The sequence below is a fragment of the Mchenga conophoros genome, linkage group LG2 (genome assembly GCF_057382185.1).
Source record: "Mchenga conophoros isolate Kocher_MC1m ecotype Shallow Benthic linkage group LG2, M_conophoros_male_GT1.1, whole genome shotgun sequence".
Classification (NCBI taxonomy): domain Eukaryota; kingdom Metazoa; phylum Chordata; class Actinopteri; order Cichliformes; family Cichlidae; genus Mchenga; species Mchenga conophoros.
This window is the reverse complement of record NC_140527.1, coordinates 31,109,224-31,121,035: the sequence shown is the minus strand read 5'-3', so window position 1 is coordinate 31,121,035 and position 11,812 is coordinate 31,109,224. Positions and strand designations below refer to the sequence as shown.

Below are 11,812 nucleotides of genomic sequence, written 5' to 3'. Positions count from 1 at the left end.
AATTCTTCCATGCAAAAACAACTTAAAGGCATAATGGCTAAAGGCCTTGATCTTTTCTGTTCTGTACACTTATTGATCTTATCTCTCAGCACTCTAAGTCAGCGGTCCCCAACCCCCGGGCCTCGGACCGGTACCGGTCCGTGAGTCGTTTGGTACCAGGCCGCGAGAGTTGAGGCTCAGGTGTGAAATGTATAGTTTTCAGGGTTTTTATCGGTTTTCAGCGTTATTTTGTTATCGTTTTTATCGTTTACTCGGTTTTCCTTGGTCTTTTACGTGTGTTATGAATAAATTTTCTTTTTTTCGGTACCGGTACTAGTTTTATTTTGTTGTATTTATCCGCGACACCTTAAAGGCCGGTCCATGAAAATATTGTCGGGCATAAACCGGTCTGTGGCGCAAAAAAGGTTGGGGACCGCTGCTCTAAGTCATACAGTATCTTCAGGCCTAGTTCACATATAAAGCACAAAGTCAAGTACAAAACATAAAAGTACTCAAAGTTACCACATTTACAAAATACTGATTTTCTCTTATTTCATACATTAAAACTGTAGGTTGGTGCTTTTCTGATGTTTAGTTAATTGTGCTATTTCACCTTAGTTACCCTATTTATCATACAACAAAGCTGTAGTAGACCAAGACAAAGCAGAGCAGTTAAAAATATGATATCTTATGTGTTTCATTTTTTTGAAGAGAGCGAGAGAGAGAGAGAGAGTGTGTGTATTTTCAAGGCATTTCAACATTTCAATGTCCACCTTTTTACTCTTTGATGTGGCTTCTTTTAATATCCATTGGCACAGTTTTTCAGATAGTCCATTTCATTGCATCTCCTCTTGAAATTTTCTTTTTAACATATGACAGTTGAAGTGTGGTTGAAACCATGCTGTCTTATCATGCATACTGAATGGACAGGGATGCATTGTTGACTGGCTTTTCATGGGTTCAAAGATAAAGCTCTGGGCCATGTTTTTACAGACTCAGCAGGACAGACCTGGAGGGGGGTGTATGGTTAGAGGTTTCTTCTTTCCTCTGTGAAGCCATTCTTGTCAGTGTTAATCCTGTACGCTGCAGGTGGATGGGGGTCTTATGTGGAACTGCTGCTGCTGGTTGTGGATGCCTGCCAACGAGATGAAAATTAGACAAATTTCAAAAAAAGAACAAGAGCACTTGGGACTGGGCAAACTGACACATCTCATGCAGCCGACGTCTGTCGCTTATACGGGGCTTCAAGCAGAGGACAGACTGGGTTGAGGGATTGGGCGGATCCTTGAACATGTAGTGGGGAGGAGGCAGATCTATGAATACCATGCTGCAAAATTATGTGAAGGAGAGTGGTTGCTAGGTAACTGGGTGACCGGTTTCTCTTTGCGCGTCTCCTGCACAAAGATTTAGGTCACAATTCAGTCTACAACAGACATTGTGTCATTCATGTTCAAACGTGTCATTCTGTGAAGTCAGAAACATTTAGTAGAATCACCGGTTTAACAGCACAGCCCAATTTCACTTACAAACATTCAAAAACAGGAAATAGTCCTAATATATAAGTGATGGATCATTAGGGGATGAACAGACATGCACACACACACACACACCATTCTTTTGAGAACATAGTGATTCAATTAAGGGCATTTTTTTCTTGGCATATATTTCAGTTTTTCTCAGTTGCTTAGGCTCAGTTCCTGAATTAGAGTTAATGCTGTCAAAACAATATACAGAATCATTCACAGCACTGTGTTGCTCATCCACAGCATAAGGAAAATTTTTCATTATTCTTTAAATTTGTAAATCTTTCAGCAGGTCTAGACAATTTGAATGCTCATGGGTTGTATTTGTCTTTGTCATCAATATAAATTATTCTTTCTCCATGGAATAGTTTTTAATCTTAAACTCTATTATAGTATATGTTACAAGTATGAAACCTTAAACTTAAAATTTAAAAAAAAACGGAGCTGAGCTGTCAGAAAAATATGTGAAGTATGAAAACCTGGGGCCAGAGGTTTTTTTGTTTTTTCCCCCCATTTAGTATAGTTTATATTGTGACAATTGCAGGAAAAACATAGAGAAGCATAGGAAAAACCCTCACACTACATGGAAATGTAAGTGGTTCATTACAAACACAGAATTTTCACTTTGATACAAAGTGAAAAGAATTGGAGGAAAAGACTAGAAGTGAGGAAATTCGAAATAACAATCACTGTCTTCGGTCAAAATATCCCTGGTTCACACTTTTCATGTTGATATCAGAGGTATTTTTGCTAGCTCGTGAAGTTAATTTTCAGTTTTGAGTGAGTTACAGCCTCTTCACGGTAGGGTTTGTTTGTTTTTTGTTTGTTTGTTTGCTGCATGCATGTGCTGCTCTTGGTAATTAATCTTCAATGCAGAGAGTGTTGAAAATGTTTTGAGAAATCTACCAAAGCAACTGAGAAAACCTGTAACAGCAAAGGCCAGAACCTAAGCAAGCAAATAACAACAGTGTTGACTGAAGTGAAGGGTTTTTTGGTTTGTTTGTTTTGTTTTGCTTTGCTTCGGTTTCTTTTGTTTTGTTTAGTTTCTCAACATGATTGTCACTTTGTTCACCAAAAGCAATGACTATGACAGGAATACTAATTTAATACTACTTAATTTGGATGACTGTATTCGCTGAAATGTAAGCAAGACTGTAAGCCATTACGATTATTTTTGTTTAATCTTTTTTATTGTCTGAGGTCAATAAAGGTCATGATAGTAATGTTTTATGCACCAAAATAGTATAAAAGTATTAAGGGAGAAAACATAGTACTCAAATATATTAGCATGCTGTTAATCACTGTGCTGGTTAGACTGTATAAGAAGCTTTCATTAGGCCTAATGGATGAGACTGTAAGCATTAAAGCTGACACAAAAGTGGCAAAATGCATGTAATGTTAAGTAAGTCAAGTGATCTAAAAAAACCAAAAAAAAAAACCATCTCCTCCTCAAAGAAAATGAAATACAAGACACTGAATAATACTAACATCCACCGAGAACAAAACAAACAGAAAAACAATTGAAACAATAGTTCTGTAATAATTAATAGAAAAGTTATCCAGGGTGGGGGAGTGAGACTTCTGCATACCTCCAACTGCAGAGCGGACTTCCTTCATTTAGGGTACTTTAGAGTGGGGAGAAAAAAAAAGCAATTCAGTGGTCAGGTCAATACAAGCACAGAAGGATTCTTTGTGTATGTGTGTATGAATCCAGTGATCACAGAGTTGGCACTATAAACTGAATGTTATGACTTATAAATAGCACAGAATAAGCGTGGTTAGTGTGAACCTTAGAAGGGAATACTGTTACAATGTGTGCTACAGAAGTAGGTCACAACACAGTTTTACATTTAGAGTACCATACTTACCAAGAAAGAAAGACAGACAGATATGACATAGAATAATGGCAAAATTGTATCATATTTAAGTTGTTTATTCTAACCAATAAATTAAGAGATTTCTGTTTCTTCTCTCAAAACCTGTTCATCTCAACTACTGGAGATGAACTGCCTACCCTAATGTCATAGTTTCCTGCAAACATAGTGCAGACTTAAGTTTGAAGTTGTTCTGATGACCAGCAATCTCATATTCTGTATCTTCTTCATGTTGAAAGGTCATGTCATCAACAGCAAAAAACAAACAAACAAAACAAAATAGTAAGGACGATATAACTCTTTGAAAACCTGCAAAGAAAGTCACACTCCTGTCTGATCTCAAAATGCATTTCTCCTGTTTGTTTTAAAATAAATCTTATTTGACTTGTGTACCTTTGCTCATGTGCCAGTTAACATAAAACTAAACACATTGACACCAGAGCAAAAACATATTTGGGTTTCACACATGTGAAACATTATTGTTGGCATTTTTTAATCTGTACTCATTTTCTAAAGGTTGTAATGTCTCTCATGCAAAGAGAAAAACATTTCCATTGCAGATATTGCAAGTGTGTACCAGCGATTAAAAGTTTACATTTTTTTTTTCACTTTGGAGTTTGTTAAACAAGAAATTGTAATAAGTAGTAGGTATCCTTTTTTAAAAAGAGTTTTTTAAAAAATGCAAAAAGCATTGAGGACCTATACCTGCAGAGTAGAAGCTGCTGAGTCACTAGTGTCTGTCAGCCCTGTCCCTCTCGGTATGCTGGACACAATGTACCTGGAGCCCTTTGGCAGAGGCTGTCTAACCACCAGCTTTCCTTTCCTGGTCTCTGCTAGAAACAGACTATACCAGTAGGCATCATTGGAGACCAGAGTGGAGTCTGCGATGGTGGAGTTCCTCTCACTGATCACACTGTTCCTGGAGGGAGGAGCTGCTTTGCTGGGCTTGGGTTTCTGACACTTGATCACAATGGTGACCAATATGGTGATGAGCAGCAGAAATGACACCAAGCCCAGACCGATGACTAAATACAGGTTGATGTCTGAGAAGATGTCATATTCCAGAGGCTCCTCAGTCATGTCAGAGTAGGCTTTAACAGCAGTCTCCATTGTGGTCAGCTTGATGGTGACTGTAGCAGAGAGAGCAGGCTCTCCATTGTCCTTGGCAACAACAACAAGTCTCTGGTGGCGTGGATCTCTGTAACTGAACATCCTCATAGTCCGGATCTCTCCATTGTATTGGTCCAGACTAAACAAGGTGGCGTCAGTCACCTGTAGAAACTGGTAGGTGATCCGAGAGTTGTGCACAGAGTCTGTATCTAAGGCTATCACCTTTGCAATCAGGGATCCTTTATCAGTGGATCTGGGGATCTTTTCCTCCACCACAGAGCCGTGTGCACGCCACGGAGACACAATAACTGGAGCATTGTCGTTCTGGTCCACAATAATGATGTGTACTGTCACGTTACTGCTGAGAGGAGGAGAGCCAGAGTCTCTGGCCTCGATGTGGAACAGAAACTCCTTCTCAATCTCATAATCAAAGGTTTTGAGTGCGTAAAGATTACCGTTCTCTGGATTGATGGAGAACAGCATGGACATGGAGGTGTTAGCTATCTCCTTCTCTATTATGAAATAAACTAGATACTGGTTTTCATGGAGGTCGGGGTCAAAGGCAGTGAGTGAGCTGAGCAAGGCCCCAGGTGCGTTATTCTCCATGACACGTATAGTATAAAATGACTGGGGGAACTGTGGGACATTATCATTAACATCGAGCAGCTCTAAAGTCATAGTTTCATTGTCAGATAAAGGAGGAGAGCCTCTGTCTGTCACCGTGAAAGTGATGTCATATTCTGGCACCTTCTCACGGTCTAAAGGCTCCGACACTACTAATTCATAATAGTTATCAGAGGACTCCCTCAGTTTGAAAGGCATATTATCTGGAATACGTAGATCAACTATTCCATTATCACCTGAATCTTTATCACTGACACTAACTACAGCTATCACTGTGTCTGTGGGTGTGTCTTCTTTTATTGGACTCTGAAATGATTTAATTGATATTTCTGGGTGATTATCATTCATATCTGTCACCTGTATTGTAAGTTTACACTGTCCAGATACTGAGTTAGGGCCCTTATCACTGGCTATAATTTCCATTTCATAAAGTTTTAAATCTTCATAATTTATCATCTCTTTGACTCTGATCTCACCATTTTCTGGATTGAGGTTAAACATCTTTTGGGTCCTTTCTGATGTATACAAACTGTATGAATAAACAATCTCAGAATTGGATCCTTCATCTAAATCAGTGGCATTCAGTTTAATTACTAGACTGCCAATTGGAGAGTTTTCCATCACATCTACGACATATTTTGCTTTTTCAAAAGAAGGGGCGTTGTCGTTGACATCAAGCACGCGAACAATGATGCTGGCTGTACCTGTGCGGGTGGGGACTCCACCGTCCACAGCAGTAAGAATTAGATTATGAACAGCCTGCTTCTCCCTGTCTAAAGGTTTTTTTAAAATCAAGTCTGCAAACTTTGTCCCGTCTCTCCCGGTCTGAATTTCAACTGAGAAATGTTCACTTGAGCTCAGATGGTAATTTTTCACAGAATTTGTTCCAACATCTGGGTCTGCAGCATTGTTCAGTGAGAATCTCTCCCCCACTGGACTTGATTCAGAAATGTCCAAATGCATCGTCCCCCTCCGAAAATGTGGAGCGTTGTCATTAATGTCCGTTATTTCCACCTCAATATTAAACATCCGCACAGGATTCTCGATAGTAGCGTCTAATTTAAGAACGCAGTATGACGTTGTCTTCAATGGACACAAAAACTCACGGTCAATCCTTTCTAAAATGAACAGCTCCCCCGTTACCTTGTTAATGTCGAGGTATTTTTTGTTAGCTACTACATCCACGCGCATTTTTCTTTCATTCAGCGTCTTCACATCTAACCTCAGGTCGGTTGCTAGATTTGCAACAACAGAACCTTCCTCCATTTCTTCAGGAATAGAATAATGGGTGATTGAAGACGCAGTATTCACGATAGCAGAAAGAAAGAAAATCAGGGAAACGTACCCTGTCCCGCATGACTGTTTGAGATGGTGCATCATCGTGAAGCTTCCGTAACTCTGAAACACCTTGAAATGTGCGGAAACGCAGGTAAATCGTCCTCTTGTTGACTAAACACACGAAACGGACAACATCAGAGAAAATGTTTCTTCCTCACGAATGACGTACATTTTAAATGGGACCACCTATTCTCCTTCCTCCAATAAATTTACGTGAAATCGATGACCTCACTAATGGGTGTGTTTTTCTGCAAAACAGCGACGGAAACAATTGCGCAACTTTTTCAATAAAAAAAAAACATAAAAATAAAATAGTTGTTTTTATTAAATAACAACAGAATCAGGGCGTCTCAATTCCCGTTTAAGAAGTTGCTGATGCGAACTGGGACGTGAATTAGTGAATGCACACGAAGTACTTCCCAGTTTTCGGCATCTTTTCATTTCTTCATGCACTTTTTTCTTTATTACGCAATTATCATGAGGAAAACAGCGAGTTTGTAACACAGTATCCCGTTTGTCTGGCGGAGTGCGAGGTTTCCTGTGCTGATGCATGAAACAGTACTGGACAAGTAATGACATCAAATGTATCACTGCGCATTGCGAATGGCAGTTACTCTGTTATGATGTGCTACCGATTTTCCCGTCTTTTCTGTCTGTTTTCAATGCCTAAGGAATGATATAAAGGCCGGTTTAATTGCAAGACACATCTATTTTTGAAACGGCGCTAAAATTATATTACATGTTTTGTGCCATAAAACTTTATTGCGATTTAATAAACTGTATGCATCACCCGGGTCTTTGTCACACTCACCTAAAGACTGTTTGCTCTCGCTATTGGCAAGGTACACAATGCCTGCCTGCTACTTTACACATAAAATTTAGGCAAGCTACTCGATATAGTGTGCACTCAAAGAGACAATGGAAAGAGTTAAGATATTATTAATAATAATAATAATAATAATAATAACAACAACAACAATAACAACAATAACAATAAGAATAATTTCAGCCAAGTACAGAAAAGTAAGTGCCAGTTAGTGATCAGACCAGTCAACAAAACTAAACAAACACACCAAGCATGTCTGTATTTTTGTAGTTTATGTACAGTTTCAGTGCGTGTATATATGAAGGCTTTCGTTCTTAAATGTTTGTGCATGCTCGATTATTAACATATTTATTTGAACGCTTGAACTGACTATGTAATATTTTCTTATCTTTTCTTTTTTTTTTGGGGGGGGGGGGGGGGGGGGGGCATGTTACTGTCTGTGGTTTTATCCACTCTATTTGCAGTGTTTCTACTGAGTTTTGGACCTTGCCTCTATTGGCACAGCCTACTTAAAAACTCAGTTCCCACATAGGCTCATTTGTAAGTCTCTGTGGTTCTGCATTTATACTGTGTAGAAGTTTCCTCCCAAAAATCATAGTGGAAAGGTTTCACCATTAGGTGTGTTGCTATATGGTCAGAATATTTCAAGTATTTAAACAAAATGTAAATATCATATTTATGACACATTTAATTTCCTCAAAACATGTCTAATTTTTCTTTTTAGGCAACCTTTGTATACTGTTAATCTCTCATCTTCCTTTGTTACATGTTTTGGGTGTAATTCTTTAAAAAAAAAACTGTACACACAAAATGTACAGTTGAACAATATTTTTCTTTCTTCCCAATAAATATTCCTTTAGTAGATATCTAGTCAGATTAACAAAGTTATTCCTTTGACCACACTAATGATGATGGAGAGAAAATCTGATTTGCTTATTGACCCAAATACCAAATATAGATATTTAAAAAAAAAAAAAAAATAGAGGTCGGTAGATTTAAGTAAACTGACTGGACTGGGATGGATTCAAATTCCAAAGCTGAATTAATGATTCAGTCCAACACTGATCACTTGTAAGCGGAGGGGTGGACATTGACAAAGTACATCAGTATAAATAAATGCTGAATGTAAACGTTTCCCATACCTGCAGAGTAGAAGCTGCTGAGTCACTAGTGTCTGTCAGCCCTGTCCCTCTCGGTATGCTGGACACAATGTACCTGGAGCCCTTTGGCAGAGGCTGTCTAACCACCAGCTTTCCTTTCCTGGTCTCTGCTAGAAACAGACTGTACCAGTAGGCATCGTTGGAGACCAGAGTGGAGTCTGCGATGGTGGAGTTCCTCTCACTGATCACACTGTTCCTGGAGGGAGGAGCTGCTTTGCTGGGCTTGGGTTTCTGACACTTGATCACGATGGTGACCAATATAGTGATGAGCAGCAGAAATGACACCGAGCCCAGACCGATGACCAAATACAGGTTGATGTCTGAGAAGATGTCATATTCCAGAGGCTCCTCAGTCATGTCAGAGTAGGCTTTAACAGCAGTCTCCATTGTGGTCAGCTTGATGGTGACTGTAGCAGAGAGAGCAGGCTCTCCATTGTCCTTGGCAACAACAACAAGTCTCTGGTGGCGTGGATCTCTGTAACTGAACATCCTCATAGTCCGGATCTCTCCATTGTATTGGTCCAGACTAAATAAGGTGGCGTCAGTCACCTGTAGAAACTGGTAGGTGATCCGAGAGTTGTGCACAGAGTCTGTATCTAAGGCTATCACCTTTGCAATCAGGGATCCTTTATCAGTGGATCTGGGGATCTTTTCCTCCACCACAGAGCCGTGTGCACGCCACGGAGACACAATAACTGGAGCATTGTCGTTCTGGTCCACAATAATGATGTGTACTGTCACGTTACTGCTGAGAGGAGGAGAGCCAGAGTCTCTGGCCTCGATGTGGAACAGAAACTCCTTCTCAATCTCATAATCAAAGGTTTTGAGTGCGTAAAGATTACCGTTCTCTGGATTGATGGAGAACAGCATGGACATGGAGGTGTTAGCTATCTCCTTCTCTATTATGAAATAAACTAGATACTGGTTTTCATGGAGGTCGGGGTCAAAGGCAGTGAGTGAGCTGAGCAAGGCCCCAGGTGCGTTATTCTCCATGACACGTATAGTATAAAATGACTGGGGGAACTGTGGGACATTATCATTAACATCCAGCAGCTCTAAAGTCATAGTTTCATTGTCAGATAAAGGAGGAGAGCCTCTGTCTGTCACAGTGAAAGTGATGTCATATTCTGGCACCTTCTCACGGTCTAAAGGCTCCGACACTACTAATTCATAATAGTTATCAGAGGACTCCCTCAGTTTGAAAGGCATATTATCTGGAATACGTAGATCAACTATTCCATTATCACCTGAATCTTTATCACTGACACTAACTACAGCTATCACTGTGTCTGTGGGTGTGTCTTCTTTTATTGGACTCTGAAATGATTTAATTGATATTTCTGGGTGATTATCATTCATATCTGTCACCTGTATTGTAAGTTTACACTGTCCAGATACTGAGTTAGGGCCCTTATCACTGGCTATAATTTCCATTTCATACAGTTTTAAATCTTCATAATTTATCATCTCTTTGACTCTGATCTCACCATTTTCTGGATTGAGGTTAAACATCTTTTGGGTCCTTTCTGATGTATACAAACTGTATGAATAAACAATCTCAGAATTGGATCCTTCATCTAAATCAGTGGCATTCAGTTTAATTACTAGACTGCCAATTGGAGAGTTTTCCATCACATCTACGACATATTTTGCTTTTTCAAAAGAAGGGGCGTTGTCGTTGACATCAAGCACGCGAACAATGATGCTGGCTGTACCTGTGCGGGTGGGGACTCCACCGTCCACAGCAGTAAGAATTAGATTATGAACAGCCTGCTTCTCCCTGTCTAAAGGTTTTTTTAAAATCAAGTCTGCAAACTTTGTCCCGTCTCTCCCGGTCTGAATTTCAACTGAGAAATGTTCACTTGAGCTCAGATGGTAATTTTTCACAGAATTTGTTCCAACATCTGGGTCTGCAGCATTGTTCAGTGAGAATCTCTCCCCCACTGGACTTGATTCAGAAATGTCCAAATGCATCGTCCCCCTCCGAAAATGTGGAGCGTTGTCATTAATGTCCACGATTTCCACTTCAATGTTAAACATTCGCACTGGGTTCTCAACGGAAGCGTCTAATTTAAGAAAGCAAGACGTGGTGGTCTTTAGAGGACATAAAAACTCTCTGTCTATCCTTTCCAGAATAAAGAGCTCTCCTGTGTCTTTTTTGATGTCAAGATATTTTTTATTGCCTACAACGTCAACGCGGATTTTTCTATTACTCAGACTTCTTGTATCTAATCCCAAATCTGTTGCTAAATTCGCAACAAGAGAACCTTCGTCCATTTCTTCGGGAACCGAATAATGGGTGACTGTCGATACCGGATTCATGATGGGAAAAAGAAAAAGAAATACTGAGACATACCATCTTCGGGAACACTTGAGATTACGGTGAGCCATTGAGGAAAAGAATGCGTATTTAAAATCTTTTAATTTCTTCTATGTTCAGACAAGGTGAAGCAGTCCTCAAATCTCTGACGAAAGGCAATACGGTAATTTCTGGAGAAAATATCTTTATGCCGCTGTCTTCCGAGCCTGGTGTAAATATGCCATATACAACGCCTACAATGAAGTATCGTGAGAATTATGACGTCACATGAGATTAGGTTTTACTGAAGAGCAGCGCCATCAACAGTATTTAGAGAATTTTTCCGAGTCGTAACAAACTAGAACTTTATTTTTTATTAAAAACAAAAAACAATAATGTTATGAAATACTTCAATTATATTTTTGCCTGCTTTAAGATTTGAATTTCATACTCCAAATATACTTCCTGTTTATTCTGTTTTCTCATTGTAGTTTTTATTCTTCGTGTTTCTTATAATGATATATAATTTTATTTAAACATAGGCTAAATTGCATCATGTAAAACATAAAGACACAACAAATGACTCTGCATTAGGCTTTCAATCAGCGACTTCTGAAAAATGCAATCCAAACAATTTAATATGACTTTCTGGTGTAAGTGATGGGCCTCTGGAATTCATTTAGTTAAATTTCGAGAAATTATTATTATCCATCCATATTTAAGTATTATCCAAAAAATGTGAAGGTTATAAATATCAACTCTTAATAAAAATAAATTTGATAATGCTCAACGTATATCTAAATGACAGCTTTGACCAGAATCAGAATGAAGACAGTATGTCTCAGTGCAAATTTCTAAAATTTGAAGCTGTAAGTTTTGGAAGTTTTTCTATACACAATAGATGCACCTTTGGGTGCTAAAAGGGAGACATAACTGGGGTTTTAACATTTCAAAGTTTTAGAAAAAGAAAAAAAATTCTGAAATTTTCTGTTCAACATGTTCCTTTATGCCTATATTTCATAAAAGTGCAACAAAAGATTTATATATATATGTGCTGAAGGTGTCTTTAAGTGACTTTT

General features: G+C 38.9%; 1 protein-coding gene across 11 annotated transcripts in view; it reads right to left on the bottom strand.

Moving 5' to 3' along the window:
- LOC146582292 (protocadherin alpha-C2-like) overlaps window positions 1–11,812 on the bottom strand; it is a 42,280-nt gene that overhangs the window by 919 nt on the left and 29,549 nt on the right. For 4 of the 11 annotated variants that reach the window (XR_014894641.1, XM_085294091.1, XM_085294041.1 and 1 more), the window contains exons 2-3: window positions 3,092–3,127; window positions 1–1,114 (exon numbers count right to left, since the gene is read on the bottom strand). The exon at window positions 1–1,114 is cut by the window's left edge and continues 919 nt beyond it. Coding sequence is in view for 9 of the 11 variants with exons in the window: in XM_085294091.1 (XP_085150217.1) it covers window positions 3,116–3,127 (12 nt within the window). In the remaining 2 variants the exon portion in view is untranslated. Of the gene's footprint in view, window positions 1,115–3,091; window positions 3,128–4,081; window position 11,812 lie in introns of those variants that run through there. The other 7 variants (XM_085294064.1, XM_085294020.1, XM_085294100.1 and 4 more) reach the window with 4 other exon arrangements.